Genomic DNA, 15,893 nt, shown 5'->3' on the forward strand with positions numbered 1-15,893 from the left:
CGGTCGCAGTGTTTGCCAGTTCCAGAAAAGAGCGTAGTGTGGGCAGCTCCCAGAGCATGTTCTGGAGTTTATGCTTTAAATTGTAATGGTACTTGATTTGGTTAATACATCTATCCCCTTAATCACAAAAACGAAAGAGCATAGTATATCAGCATGCATCATGCCCACTTTTTCCCTTCGATGAAGGATGTTTTTATTAACTTATAACGCAACATCGAGGGATACAATCATAATGTGTACACACCCGGCCTCTGTCTAACTATGATACACACAACAAACACTAACGCACGCACGCACACACACACAAAGACCACGCGAACAATGAGCAAAGTCATGCATATGAGACCGAATCTATGCTCGCGAATGAAAAAAAGAACTCCCCAAACAATGAAAAACAGTGACAATGGTGACCATCAGCATCAACAATATCATGACAACAAAAGGATTGCGAGAAAAGGTTTTCCAAAAGTGATGCCTCCAAGAACCTAACTTGCGCCATCGCTAGACCCAACTATTAAAGGTCCGGCTGTGAGTTTTCACCCTAAAACCAAGTGTGAGAAAACTCCGATAAATGCCTTCATCAAGGTAACAACGCATGAAATGCCAACATTGCCATGTATAACAAACTATGGTCACACCAAGGATTTTCAGCCCAGGGCTCAAGACCAGGTACTTAATGAAGCACCTCCCAATCAAAGTAATGTGTCCTCCTCCACTTGCCACAGTCCATGTAGCTGCATATGCAGTTATGCACAAGAGTTATTCGTCATGAAGTTTTTGACAGAGAGGAAGGACATCGACACTACCAAAATCCAAAACTCGGGACACTTTTGAGGCGTCACACCGTCCTCTCAAGTGGCAGTCAGTGGTTGATCTGCATTAGACGACAAAAGCACATACCACCACTAGTCATGCTGTCCTCACCCTTGGAAGAAAATCATACGGACGGGAAGGACACAACCGCTACCATGAATCGCCTGTACCGACACAAACGAAGAACCATACCCATACGATGTGAGAAAAATTTGGACCAGTCTAGTCATCGGCCTTCATTGCCCTTGTTGTCAAATTGGAAGGTCAAAGCCCCTCCGCTATCAGCCATCTGGCAGATGCCGCAACCATGGACCAATTGGCAAGCAGTCATCCTTCTCCGACACCACCCAACACTTCAAGCCATATCACCCACGTCTGAGCCCGAGCAAAGGCTTCGACCGTGTAGGTGACGACACTACGTTAGATCGGGGCGGCACGAGCTGACATCCGCCTCATGCTTATGGCAAAGCCATCGGGAAGAAGATCCAAGACCGTTGCCCAAAGAACCATATGCAGCCGCTGCAATTTCCACCTTCACCGCCTCTGGCCCCCACTACAACAATGTCCTCCAACACTACAGGAACGGAGCCCCGCCGCCGCCGTCAGCGAGGCTGTGGTGTAAAAAAATCTGCAATCAAAAACTTGCATAAGTTGAAGATGTTAAACATTTCGTGCCCATTTAGTTGAAGATGTAAAACATTTTGTGCAAGGTGGCAGAGAGGCTGTGGTGTAAAAAATCTGCCGAGAGAAAAATTAAGCGATCCACAAACTAGCTAAGTTTGGGGGAGTTCATGGAGCTCGACACACTCTAATAAACTTGCCATGCCATTTTGGGCAAAAGGAGATCGTTTGTTACATTCTCTTGCAAAGTTTTCTAGCACTTCTGCCAAATTTCGGTGGACAAATCAAAGTTGCAGGGCATGACCTATGCAAAGTTCCACATACTACTATACTAGTACAATACGTTTCATTTAAAAGTTGGACACGGTCTTTAGTTCACAACTTTGAACACTATTTTCTATAGTATGCTAATATGAAATCTGTATATTATTATGTATACTAAAAGCACAATACGAGGTAACAAAGAGAAAATACCGGGAAATTCTTCCCTGTTATACCGGCCTTTGATCTTGTGGATCTTTCAAAATTAAGAAGCCACGTTTGTTCAATCTAGGGAACCTCCTCATGAGAAAAAGGTTTCATGCTCTACCTCCATCAGGGCTACCGTGCGACCGTGCTGCATATAGCCACCATCTTCTCTCTTTGTCGCACAGCCGCCATATATATCCTCCTCCCTTTGCCCTCGTCCCTTCTTTGAACCACGTCACTAGCTAGTTACTGAGATAGGAATCAGTTGTGTACTTGCACGTATTCGCTTTATTTTCGGTTAAGAATTTTAAGATTCTCCGTATTTATTATTTCTTGCCTTATCTATTTAAAAATATGAGTGCACTTTTCGTAAAATACAGTAATGTTATTCATGTAACTGTTAAAAAATTGTTCATATATATTTTGAAATTGCACACACATATTGGAAACAATTCATTAATTAAAACAGTGATATGTATTCAAAACAGTAAATATAAATAAAAACTGTTCACTTTAAATTTTTTCTGCTGGCTGCCACAGGAGTTAGTAACGACCATGTGCGGATCAGTGCGGTAATTCGGTAGATAACCTGCAAGAATTGGATATCACGAGTTCTGTTAAAAACCAAATCATTTCTGCTATTCCATAAAGCCCAAAGAAGAGCACATGCTCCGACACGAATAGATTTAGCCAATTGAACATCAATTCCCTGTAACCACGTTCCAAATAACGAGTTCAAGTCAACAGGAGGAGCGATGTTAAAAGCAATGTGAATTTTTTTTACCTCGATATATCAATAAAATGAAATGTTCTTTATTAAAAAAAGTGCAATAAACATTGTTTCTAGCAAAAAACATCGTCTAATTGAAATAATGATATGTATTTTGAAACGGTTCAACAAAATAAAATGTTTGCATACTTACGTTCTTGTAGTTTTAAAAGTGTTTACTTGTTTAAAAAATAAGTACATGTAATTTTAAAAAGTCGTCAAGAATTTTGAAAAAATCACGTAATTATCAGAAGTGTTCACACATTAACAAAATAATAATTTAAGAAGGTTTTTAGTTAAATTATAAAATTTCTTATGTAAAATTTGAAAAGTATTCACCAATTCGAAATAATATTTGTGTAATTCGAAAAGTATTGTTCAACCAGTCGTAAGAAAATTCCTTGTAATTAATGTTTTTTATTTTGACAGTTTTAATAATTTTTTCATATAATAAAAGGGTGTTGAATCAGTTTTTAAATGTTTCAACAATTTTAAATTAGGTTCATATTTTGGAAACTATTGGTGTAATATGAAATAAATATCGCAGAATTCAGGAAGTGCACCTGTATGTGTACAAACTATTTATAGTTTCTAAGAAAATACAAATAATAAAGACATGAATAAACATAAAATAAAGACAGAAGTAAAGAAAAATATAAAAATATAGAATTGCAAAACGGAATAATTAAATAATTTTTTAAAAATAAAATCTGTAAAAATACAAGTGAAAACAAGATGAAAACATGTACTCGATAAACTCAACATTAAATTTTCGAAAAACTTTGAGTCACACAGAAACAAAAGCACGCAATAGCACTCTCACGCCTTAGGCAATACACAGAATTTTTGCGCCCTTTTTCTTAGCTTTATTTTCACCGTTTGGGTCTGGTTTTTTCCTTGTGGTTTTTTTGTATGGTTTTCACTATTTGAGTCACGTTTTCCTAGGATTTTTGGTTTATTTTATTTTCTGTTTTCTTCTGTTTTTTTTCTTATATTTCTTTTCAGTCCTTCTTTTTTTTCATTTAATTTATTTATTTGGCTATCACTTGGTTTTTTGGTTTTCTTTGTTCTTTGTTTTTTACTCTTTTTCTCTTTTTTCAACACGTGCCACATTTTTTTCATAAATATTGTAAAATTTTTGTACACGTCATAAACGTATTTATACATATTAAACATTTTTAAAATAAATGATTACTACTTTTTTTAATATTTGTTTTAGTATCTACTTTTTTCATACACATTAATGAACATTGTTTTCAACATGTTTATTATTTTTCTAAATACATGTTTTTGATGTCTACATTTCACAAACACATTTATAGAAATGAAGAACATTTCTTATACATGCTTAGCATTTTACAAATTAATGATTAACCTTTTAATTATAACGTTATTATATACAGTTTATTGCACACTACAAGCATTGCACTGCTAAACTTTATAAACTACTCTAAAAAGAACATAAATATTATATGCCCCTCAATGCGTCAACAACATTTCTTCACTGGTTTTCCTTTCCTTTGTTTTCGTTTTTTGAAAAACTGAATTTTTTTATCAGTTTTAATAAAAAATCATAAAAAAAATTAATTGTTTTGAAGATAAAAAAAGTTCGTACTTTATCAAAATGTTAGAAAAATTTGAAAACCACAAGTTTCAAAAAATGTTTATGTTTATTCAATAAAAAGTTCAAATGTAGCTTATGCTTTCATTTATATTTTTGGAAATTTGAAAAGAATTCAAATGTTAGAAAAAGTATGCACATTTTGTACAAAAATGTTCACAAGTATGAAAAAATATTCTTATTTAGTAGAGTTGTCCATAGAAAACAATTCTGTCGTTTTATTTAAATGTTGAGATTTGAAAAATTCTTCAAAATTTTCTGAAATCTTCTTAATTTTTTGAAAAAGGTTTTACAACAAACTTCTGTGTTCTTAATATGAAAACCATGTAAGCACTCGGGGTACCAAATTGGACCGGTTCCACTATCATTGAGATGATGGAACATCAACGATAAAATCATATGGCGCAATAAAATAGAGAACAGATCTGAAAATATATTTGAATTGATGATATTATCACGAGTGACGAAGCTGAAAATGTAAAAAAGCTTATAAATAAATTAGAATTAGAATTAACCTTCAATTTCATGATGTTGCGGAGGGTTTTTTTAGCTAGGCAAACAACCCCTTTCGATTGCAAAGAACGGAAATACAAGAGTTCCAGAAACATTTAGGAAAGGGAAATAGGAAAGTAGGTTCAAGTATTGCAAGAGGGTCCATGGAACATTCACTCGCCGTCGAACCGAATGTTGTGGCACCACTCTGGCAACACACAGTTACCACCATAGTACCTATTACAGATACCAAACAAAACAGAGGGGTAGACATACATCTATCATAGTCTCCGAACACAAAACGAAGCTAGAAAGGGGACATAGGCAGCACCACCACACTGAAGTCTTAGTCACTCCCTTGTGATCGGTTGCCTAGCCGCCTCGCACATCTTCATCAACTGCACAGTGTTCGTTCTCACCATCTCAGCGCCAGAGCGTAGTTCCTCCGCATCGTCTCCCTGCTGTAGACCTGCCCAATATAATATAAATTAGCACATTGAAAACACAAGCTCGAATGGGGTTTTGATCAATTTGTTTTCAAAAGTAGCACGGTTATGTGCCAACCAGATAGCCTAACAAGCAGCCGCGAGGCCCACCGTGTAATACTTTCCTCCTGCAGGTAGGAAAGTGCTACACTAGGAAAAATATTGCCAGTAAGAATTGGGGCAGTAATCAGTCCCCAAGGTAAGCCCCACATACCTCCACACAATCTTAGCAACAGGGCAGTTGAAGAAAAGATGTTGTGAGATTTCCATTTCGCAACAGAAGGGACATCTAGGGTTCCCAAGCAATTTCTTTCCCTCCATCACATGCCTAGTCAACACAGCATCCTGCGATAATTGCCACATGAATATTTTGATTTTCAGAGGTAATTTTGCTTTCCATATCCACTTATAGCGGCAGGCATGGAGTGGCTTCTCCAGCCACTTATACATGGATTTCGTAGAGAACTTGCCATCATTGGTCAGTCCCCACGTCACTCTATCAATATTCTGGGTCAAGGCAACCCCAGAAATGATGCTATGCATCTCACTCCATTGAGCCGCAAGCTCCAGATTTAGCCTTCTTCTAAAAAAGGAGTTATCATCAATTGAGCATATATTCTCCACATTGCACTCAGGTTTATTGCAAATATCAAACAACAATGGGAATTGCTCCCTGAAAGGAGGCATCCCATTGATTGAATCCTGCCACACTCTGGCAATATTCCCAGATTCAATATTACTTTCCTCCCCATCAAATAATATTCCTTAACTTTCAAAATCTCTTTCCACCTTGGTGAATCAGATTATCTGGGCTCAACAGTAGCCACAAATTTATTTCTAAGGTACCTAGCTTTGATAACATCTTGCCAGATTCCTTTATGTGTCTCTAATTTCCACCACCATTTAACCATTAAACTGATATTCTGTTTACGAAAGCCTTTAACCCCTAAACCTCCTTTATCTTTGGATCTACAAATCCTGCTCCACTTGAACAAATAATATCTCCTTTTCTTATTGCGACCTTGCCAGAAAAACCTCCGTCGATGCTTATCTAGTTTTTCAATGAATGTTGTATTCATGAGCAACATAGACATAAGATAGATGAAGATCTGAGTAATAACAAAGTCAAGGAGTGTGAGCCTGCCTCCCATGAAGGCAACATTACCTATCCACGCCTTGAACCATTTCATATATCTTTCCACTATAAATAACCAATAAGAATTTTTCAGTGTAGTATAACTGACAGGCATACCAAGATATTTGATTGGAAAGTTACCAATATCACAGTTGAAAAGCTCAGCATAAGATTTCACCACATTATCATCACCCCCAACAGTGAAAATTTCACTTTTCTGAAAATTAACTTTAAGACCCGACATCATCTCAAAGATACAAAGCAGCAACTTCACGTTAACTGCCTTGTCCACATCGTGTTCAATGCAGATGACTGTGTCATCTGCATATTGCAGAACTGTAATCCCATCAGGAATGAGATCCGAAGCTAGCCCCACTAGCAGCTTGTTTTTCTGAGCATTTTTAATCATCTTAGCGAGGCACTCGGGAGCTAAATTGAATAAGAATGGAGAATGGGGGTCTCCTTGTCGCACCCCTTTTGACACTTTGAAATTTGGAATGCCATAAGATGAGATGCTTCAATAAAACCTGGTGTGGCTGGATCTTTAAGCAGTTGGTTCTTTCCAACCGATCGCAATAGACGACGTGCACGTCCATGTGTGGGCATGTGCAGAATATTAGCAGTTGGCGGGAGTGCATGCATGCATGCATGCATGAGGCGTGTGCAACAGTTTAGACAACATCTGTTTATAGTAGTTGTCCATGTGATCTGTAGAAGCACTCTAGTGTGTAGACACTTCCTACGATAGCAACGTATGTTTATCTGTTTGTAGGAACTGACAGTTGGGCGAAAATTAGATGAAACTGCTATAAGTGTTGCTTGTTCGCTAGCGTGGATGTCTACTTCTGCGCCAGTACTAAGCAGCTAGCGTGCTCATGATGGTTGTTCAGATTTCTCTAGCATATACCCCCTCCGTTTTTAAATATAAAGCATTTTAGATATTTCATTATAGACTACGTGCAGAACAAAATAAATGAATCTGCAATCTAAAATATATCTATACACATCACTATATATTTCATAGTAAAATCTCTAAAAAGTCTTAAATTTAAAAACGAAGAAGTAGTCCTCTTGCATGGTAACAACTACTCCCTCCGTTCCTAAATATAAGTCTTTTAAGACATTTCACTAATAATCTACATACAAAGCAATATAAATGAATTTACACTCTAAAATACGTCCATATACATCTGTATGTGGTCCTCTTGTGGAATCTCTAAAAAGACTTATATTTAGGAACGAGAGTAGAAACAACAAAAATAGTATTGTGAAGTATGGTTAAAGCATTTTTTAAGGAGGTGTGGTTACTGCATCTACAACCCGAACTCGTACCCGCCCCAAATGCCCGGAAGGGCTGTCCGGTCAGTGTCCGAATACAAAAACATCATCCAACCGGCTTTTCCATAGTCAATCCAAATGCCGAGACTGACCGATATTTCATTTCCAACCCAAATTTAAAGCATATATGTAACGTCTGGACATGCCCGCCACATCAAATCCGGCCACCCATCCAACCCCACATAGAAAAACTCTATCCGCACTCGGACAAAACCATGTCCATGTCCACGTGCCGGCATGTGCAGTTGGGAGTGCATGAATGCATGAGGCGTGTGCAATAGTTTAGACAACTTCTGTCTATAGGGGGACGTCGAGTATATGAGCTCGAGCTCATATACTCCCACATGAACAGTAAAATTGGTAAATATGGTAAAAAAAATTCAAAAAAATCAGAAATTTGTGGGCATGAAACATCGACGTTTTTTCTATATTTGTGCAAACTTTCATGGTGAAATCACATTTGTGGAGGTGTGGGCAAAAAAAAATCAATGCTTCAAAAAATAGCACTTTCATCTATAGGGCTGCTTTTTTCTTTTCTTTGATCTTCGGATTTTTGGTCCTAGGACTTTCATTACCTTGTTGTTTTCCGTTGCTTCCTGCTATTTCAATGAACACCAGCGATGCTGGATCTTTAAAAAAAACTTCTGTCTATAGTACTGTAGTTGTTCATGTGATATGTGAACACACTGTAGTAGGCACCTCCAAGTATAGGAACGTGTATGTTTCGATAATTCAATTCCGAACCTGGGCTCAGATGAGCTTGATGAACAGTAACAGCATTAAAAATAGAAAAATAATTTAAAAAATTCCAATTTTTTTTGCAAGCAAGATGTGCATGGGCATGATGTTGGTGTAAAATTTAATAAAGTTTGGACATTCGAGGAGCACGGGGCAAAAAGGACAAAATTGAGCGTGAACAGGTGTTGTTTCCAAATGTTTCCTACAGGCCAGAATTTTTTTTTTCTACAAGCTCCTCGAATGTCGAAACTTCATGAAATTTTGCATGAAAATAACACATTTGAGCATCTTGCATCAATATTTTTTTGGAATTTTGGAAATTGTATTTTTATTTTAAATGCCAGTACTGTTCACCCCGGGCTCATGGGGATCCCGGGCACCAAATCGCCGCTCCCTGTTTTCGTATGTTTATCTGTTTTTAGAAACTGACAATTGGGCCGGAATTAGATGAAACTGCTATAAGTATTCCTTGTTCACTTGCGTGGATGTCTACTTCTGTGCTAGTACTACTAGAAACAACAAAAATAGAATTGTGAAATATAATTAGATCATTTATAATCTGACCCCATATCCGTCCCAAAAGCCCAGACGGGCTTGCCCAGTTAATGTCCGGACACAAAAACACCTTTCAGTCGGCCTTCCCATAGCCAGCCCAAATACCCAAACTCATCGACACTTTCATATCCATTCAAAATCTGGGACGGATTTGGGGACGCCGGGACGAACCCGTCATGTCGCATCCGCCCACGTAGGCCCACCCGACCCTATATAGAATGAACCCTATCTGCACTGCGGCCGAATCCCTAGCCGCATTCCACTGCACTTCGCACTTCTATCCTCTCCCTTCAGTCCACACTCTCCATCCAAAGGGCCCCCGTCCGGCAATCTCGTACCCTCTCTAGCATGGCTGGTAGCGATCCAAGTCTTACACCTCCAGATTCGTTGACCCTGAGCTCATCCCAAATGGCTCCTAGGAGGAGATGACCGTCCGCTTTGTGCTCCGCCACTGCCAGGAGCAGGCCACCCGACTGCAGCACTCGGATTCCTTTCATCGGGGATCCATTGGGTCCGCCCAAATGGTGCATGAATCTGGCACAATGTGTGTCGGTGCTGCCTCACCAGAGGTGGTGCGGTCCGTTTGGGGTCCGAACGCGTCGGTGGATGCGCAACCGCTTCGTTGGCGTGCTGAGGCAGAGGTGAATGTATAGGCTTCGACCGACACAAATATGACGCAGTGTGCCCGCCATGCGACGTTGTGGGGCGCATGAGGTGGTGTTGGACGTTGGCGAGGCAGGGTCGCATTCTCCGGAGCCCAATATCATTTACGGCTATCCCGGGCGCCAAAACCGCGTCATGGTGGGCGTCATCGGCCCCTCGCAAGACGGATCCATTGTCGATCTCACATTCACCGCACCGTGAAGGTTCCGGACAATAGCGAGGAAAAATAGGGCATGGGAGACGGCGGCTCCTCCACTCCAATGAGACGGTATGTGTCCCATGTCCTACTCTACCTCGCCGGCGACTAGGCCAACACTTAGGCGGCACAGCCGGATGCCGGGCATGGTCATGGCGGAGCCGTGCGGGCTCCGCTTTAGATTTGATTTGTCGTGCATGAGATAATATAGATATGAGGATTTGCAAATGGGGTATTCAATTGTGAAAACGATCTCTTTTTTGTGATGTTCAAAAAAATTCTAGAAAAAGTTAATGTATTGACAAAACAACAATCTATGTTGTCACAAAAATTCAAATCAAAATTTATAACATTAAGTGACATATAAAAATAACAAATGTGGCATCCATGTAATAATAGGCCAAATCAAAAGCCCAACTTGTGTTATGTATTATTAAATGTCGAATTTGTCGTTTTTGTATCTTGAGCTATGTTCCTAATTTGAATTTGAATTTTTATAACAATGTACATTAATGTTATGTGAATGTGCTAATATATTTTTTAGATTTTTTCAAACATTTGAAAATGTGCTAGACAAGCTCCGGTGAACCAGATACGTTCTCAGGGTATACCACCCAGATGGTTCTAGTTAGACAAGAGCAGGGCAATTCTGACACGGAGCCACTGCGACAACCAACAAACACTAGACCCATTGCCAAAGCTAGGGGAATCCAGGTTAGGTTCAGTAAGAGCATCTCTAACAGGAAGGAATCAATCCATGGACCGAAAGCGGCCATTCAACACTGTTCTTATACATTTCGAATACTTTTTTAATAAATCGGATGAAATTCATATAAACACATCGTATTTTGTACAAAATAGACCATATTCATTACATTTTTGATATATTTTAATTAAAATAGGTTAAACTATGTGCACGTCCGACCGCGGGGAGCTCCATTCCCACAACATGGATACACTACACTAATCTGTGACCGACCGCGACGGATGCCCATGTACGGCAGACTGTCGAGAGCCCCACAGTGGATCCCCATCTCCGGCTACGCCACTCGTCGGAGGGGCAAAGGGGAGGGGAAGTGTTGCATCCGCTTCCGTGAAGCATGGATCCATGCTTGTTTTTGGGGTGAGGGACAACAGTGGCTGACGAAGGAGGATGAGACGTCGGTGGCTCGCCTGTGGTGGCTATCTTGGGACCAGAGCGGCGGAGGCCTTCCATGTTCTACTTTTCCACGATGTCGTTGGTGGACACGCTGGCCACTGACTCATCAGTCATCAAGGTCTGTGCAGCCAACTTCTTTCGCCATCGCCCGGGCGTGGTTTCACCAACGTTGATGGCGGATGGCATGGTGCCTCGCCTCATCCTTGCTAGCCACGATGCCCGCTGATTCATGCTCCGCCGCCTGCCTCTGTGGAACAACTCGCCACTTCTCCATAGATGGATTGGAGCGACGACTTGTTGAACCATGCTCCGGCTTGGAGCAGCAACTTGCTCTTTCGGGCTAGGCGAGGTAGGTAGATTAGTGAGCTACCTCACTCTTATCTAGCACAGTCTTGGCGGGCCACTAGACGGCTTTTATACCGGAGAACTGCTCTTCTTGCATGTCGGATGCCATCGAAAGGATGGAGAAAATGGTGGAAGGAGGGGATGGGGAGCGGCATAGTGATGTGATTCTTGCCCGGCTGTAGCCTCATTTAAACAGTGGACGGACGGGAGTCGATTGCCAACGTTGTGTTTAATGCCCTCTCGTGAATGGTCGTGTGACCGGAGTAGGTTTCTCGGATCCTATGCGGGTTTAATGGAGACATTTGAATGCGGTGAGCAGGCGAGTTCAGCCGGGCGTGCAGCGGGCGGCGCCCTCGGCCAGCACATCGCTTCAGTAGAGACAGCGATAGCTCGTGTCCGCCCTGAGCAATCTTGAATGTGGAGCGACGCTCTCTACACCGACATGAATTTGGACAGTTGGTGCCTGGCGGAAAGCGCATGCGGCGAGGGAGGAGGGATTTTGGTGGGCCAGTACGGTCAGACGTGGGCTTCGTTACTGTACAGACTCACGCAAAGCCGCTCACGTTTGTCTTCGGTTGGTGGGAGAAAATACGTCTCGATCGTTCGGCGGACCGATATATGCTTGCATTAGATGACACAACACGTTCGGACCATGCAGTCCGGATCATATGAGGGCGGTTTATAGGTCGCCTTTGGACATGCCCTAACACTTGAGACATGAAAAAGTGAAAGAATGATTTAAATATTTTATATTTGATATATCCTCCAATGTATTTTACGGAGAGGACCCTGGTACTTAGCCCTTTTGCATGATAACGACTAGAAATAAAACAAATAAAATGGCCCATGTCTTCTTTATCTTTAGAAGAAAATCGTGGTGTGGTTAGTCAGTAAGCAGTTGGCGCTGAGTTGGCCCAAGTTGCTTCTTTATTCCAATTGTCCACTGAAACCAGTCCTCCTTCCGTCCGTATAAATATAAACCCATTGTGATTCTATCTACAACACCCAACGTTCTCTCGACACAAGCAAAAGTCCACGACGATGATTGATGAAATGGATGTGGATAGCATTGTAGAATACTTCAGGGGCAAGAGCATCCTCATCACCGGCTCAACGGGGTTCCTAGGAAAAGGTATATGTGTTCATTAATCATTTGTACTATTGAACTGCTGATGATATCTGAGAGTCTTGTATATTGTTCTTTCTTGCATGATTTGTGGATAGTGCTTGTGGAGAAGATACTGAGGGTTCAACCTGATGTGAAGAAGCTCTTCCTACTGATTCGGGCCTCCGATGTTGAATCTGCAAAGCTTCGGATTCAAAATGAGGTGAATTATTTGTTTCAAGCTATCCTTTCTGCTAACAATACACTTTCTTGACATCGATGCCAGTGATTTCTTGGCAATCTCTTGTCAACTGAATACTGACCTTGTCCCATGGAGAAATATACATGGAACAAGTTTAAGTGCATTGCAGAATGTAGATATATATTGGCAGTTTATCCATCATTGTGTGCTCTTGACAAACATATTTGTGTGTGTGTCACCCGGGGGGTGGGGGTATAATCTATCTATCTATTAAACATGGAAAATACTTGTGCTAACTTTTTCTAGACCACAACTATGCTTGTCTTCTTAACCCAGTAAGTTTGCAAATGCATTTGCAGCATTCATCTCCGAGAAAATACAATTACTCCTGAGAGAGAGCAACTTTACAAATGCATAGTACATTCATTAATAATCCCTCTGTAAACTAATATAAGATTTTTAGATCACTAAAACAGTGATCCAAAAGATCTTATATTAGTTTGCAAAGGGAGTAGTTAGTAGTAAGGTACAGATGATATTTTGGTATTTTCAGGTCATAGAGAGGGAGATCTTTCAAGTGCTCAAAGAAAAACATGGTGTGGGGTTCAATAATTTCGTCAAAGAAAAGATCTTTCCTTTGGTGGGTGACATCATGGATGAGGACTTTGGACTAGACACTGCCAAGCTGAGAGAAGTGTCGAAGGACATAGACATTATCGTCAACGGAGCAGCCACTACAAAATTCTATGAAAGGTTTGAAATGTTTCCTGTCGCATATTACTGACATAATGTTACAACAATTACATATATACCATAGAAATAATTTCTCAAAATGCAATGTTAATTTTTCAGATATGATGTGGCTTTCTATGTGAATGTCCTCGGAGCGAAGCATGTCTGTGCATTCGCAAGGAAGTGTACTAAGCTCAAGATGTTGCTTCATGTTTCAACTGGTGTGAATCGAAGCAATAAGACTATATAATCTATGCAATGTTGGTTGGTGGTATCATTGAATTATGAATGAACTCACTAAGTGATATCTATATGACTTGAACAGCCTATGTAGTTGGTGAACAAGAAGGCCTAATAGCAGAGAAGCCATTCTTCATGGGTGAGACACTAAGGGCGGGCACACATCTGGACATCGGATCCGAGCTAAATCTGATCAAAGAGACCAGGAGAGAACTAAGGGATGGCGGTTCCACGGAGAAAGACGAGATGAAAGTCATGAAGAAACTTGGCCTCAAGAGGTCAGACATAATTAAGAAACTTTACGGAAAAGAAAAACAATAACATACTTATGCATTCGTACCTATTTCTGTCGCTGATGCATTTGCTCCATGCTTATGCACCCACGAATGAAGGGCAAAAAACTTTGGGTGGCCAAACACATATGTCTTCACTAAGGCAATGGGGGAGATGATGATGGGGCTCTTGCGAGGGGACTTTCCGGTGGTCATCATCCGCCCGAGCATCATAACCAGTACGCTCAAGGAGCCATTGCCTGGATGGATGGAAGGAATTAGGTGTTGAAACTCAAAATAAAATTCTCGATTCTTCACAATGACAGTGAATGATTACTCAGCATTTTTTATATTTTGCAGGACTGTTGACACAGTGATCATGGGTTATGCCAATCAGACCTTGTCATCCTTTCTAGGAAACCTTGATTCAATACTCGACATGGTGAGTTTGTTCACAAATCACAAACCAAAATTTGGAACAAAACATGCCCAAGGAACCATTTGACAAGCTATATGTGGTGTGGTCTTGGTATTGGTGGGTGCTTTGGACAGATTCCGGGGGACATGGTGGTGAATGCTATGATGGCTGCCCTGTTGGCACACTCAAATGATCAACAAGGTCAGATCATCTACAATGTAACTTCGTCGCTAAGCAATCCGGCAACCTCATCCCTAGTCATAGACTCAATGCACCGTTACTTCTTTGAGAACCCACCATGTAAGGGGAACGGTGAGCGTATCCGGCTGAAGAATATGCGAATCTTTAGCACGCTCACGCAGTTGAGATTGTACATGGCCATCAAGTACAAGCTTCCCCTCGAGGTCAGTTCACCATCGCAACGTGGAAGAGTTGATTTTGCAGATGACAAAAGAATGTGATTAATTGTATGTACATCTCCTACGATTGGTCTGATAGATGCTTCGCCTAGTGAGCATCACACTCTGCGGCATTTTCTCGGAATGCTACAACAAGCTCAGCAGAAAATACAGATTTGTCATGCGTCTGATGGAGCTCTACGCACCATACTCCTTGTTCAAAGGGTGGTAAGAAACTTAGAAACATGTCAAAATCTTATATTGGTTAACTTTGGCAATTACACGGTATACCAGTGTGTCCCTTTACAATATCAAAATGCACCAGCACCATTAAAATCCCGTTATTTGACTTGATTTTATCAATCATGTGAAGCTTTGAAGACACGAACTTGGAGAAACTAAGGATGACAATGCGTAAGGATGATCAAATTAACAATGGAGCGTATTACTTTGACTTTGATCCCAGGTCCATAAACTGGGTTGATTATTTCTATGGTGTACACATCCCTGGTGTGCTTAAATATTGTATTTAACTAGCCAAACTTCCAGCTAGTTAAACCTCCTTTAGGGGATATCATATCAGTCAATTAGACAACTTGACTCACATGTCAGACAATTAAATAAAGAAGGAGAGATTTCAATAGCATATCATAAAAAATGATGTACTACTGTGTGTAAAAAAAACAACAAATAATGTAATCTAAAATACTAACTTATTGTACTATACAATATGAAAATAGTACTCCCTCCGTCCCAAAATTATTCTCTTAAGCTTGTTTAGAAATTGTTGAATCTAAATACTAAAACGTGACTAGATATATCCATATCTAGAAAAAATGTAAGACAAAATTTTTGGGACGGAGGGAGTATCATATACTAGTGTACGATACTCCCCACTACGAGCAGCCTTACTCACCAAGGAAATACCACAATTGTACTAGGGTTGCCATGCAACTCTTATGAACAGGTATATTGTACTCCCTTTGTTATGCAACTTTCCAAGTATGTTCGCAAAATGTACTGCACGGGAATGAGGGCAGTGTTTTCCGAAAAAGAATACAGTAAGTTATCATATATGCTCACATATAGTTGAAGTTGTCAAGCGTTTTGGCGCAAGGCGGGCAAAAG

The 15,893-nt window shown here is 40.5% G+C and overlaps 1 protein-coding gene across 1 annotated transcript; it reads left to right on the forward strand.

Moving 5' to 3' along the window:
- The first annotated feature begins 12,439 nt into the window (after nucleotides 1-12,439).
- On the forward strand, nucleotides 12,440-15,365 carry LOC123442394 (fatty acyl-CoA reductase 1-like). The gene is made up of 10 exons (XM_045118426.1): nucleotides 12,440-12,530; nucleotides 12,623-12,726; nucleotides 13,259-13,458; nucleotides 13,558-13,658; nucleotides 13,763-13,955; nucleotides 14,070-14,231; nucleotides 14,310-14,391; nucleotides 14,502-14,771; nucleotides 14,866-14,993; nucleotides 15,139-15,365. Exons 1-10 carry the CDS (start codon nucleotides 12,440-12,442, stop codon nucleotides 15,296-15,298), a joined length of 1,491 nt encoding a protein of 496 aa, XP_044974361.1. The 3' UTR covers nucleotides 15,299-15,365.
- Nucleotides 15,366-15,893: the final 528 nt, after the last annotated feature.

Source organism: Hordeum vulgare, chromosome 3H (assembly GCF_904849725.1).
Source record: "Hordeum vulgare subsp. vulgare chromosome 3H, MorexV3_pseudomolecules_assembly, whole genome shotgun sequence".
Lineage (NCBI taxonomy): Eukaryota > Viridiplantae > Streptophyta > Magnoliopsida > Poales > Poaceae > Hordeum > Hordeum vulgare.

Excerpts from the sequence above, each read along its gene's own strand:
- LOC123442394 (XM_045118426.1), top strand. The coding sequence starts at position 12,440 with ATGATTGATGAAATGGATGTGGATAGCATTGTAGAATACTTCAGGGGC. Across the intron at positions 14,772-14,865 it reads AGTACAAGCTTCCCCTCGAG|ATGCTTCGCCTAGTGAGCAT; the intron begins GTCAGTTCACCA and ends TTGGTCTGATAG. Across the intron at positions 14,994-15,138 it reads TACTCCTTGTTCAAAGGGTG|CTTTGAAGACACGAACTTGG; the intron begins GTAAGAAACTTA and ends AATCATGTGAAG.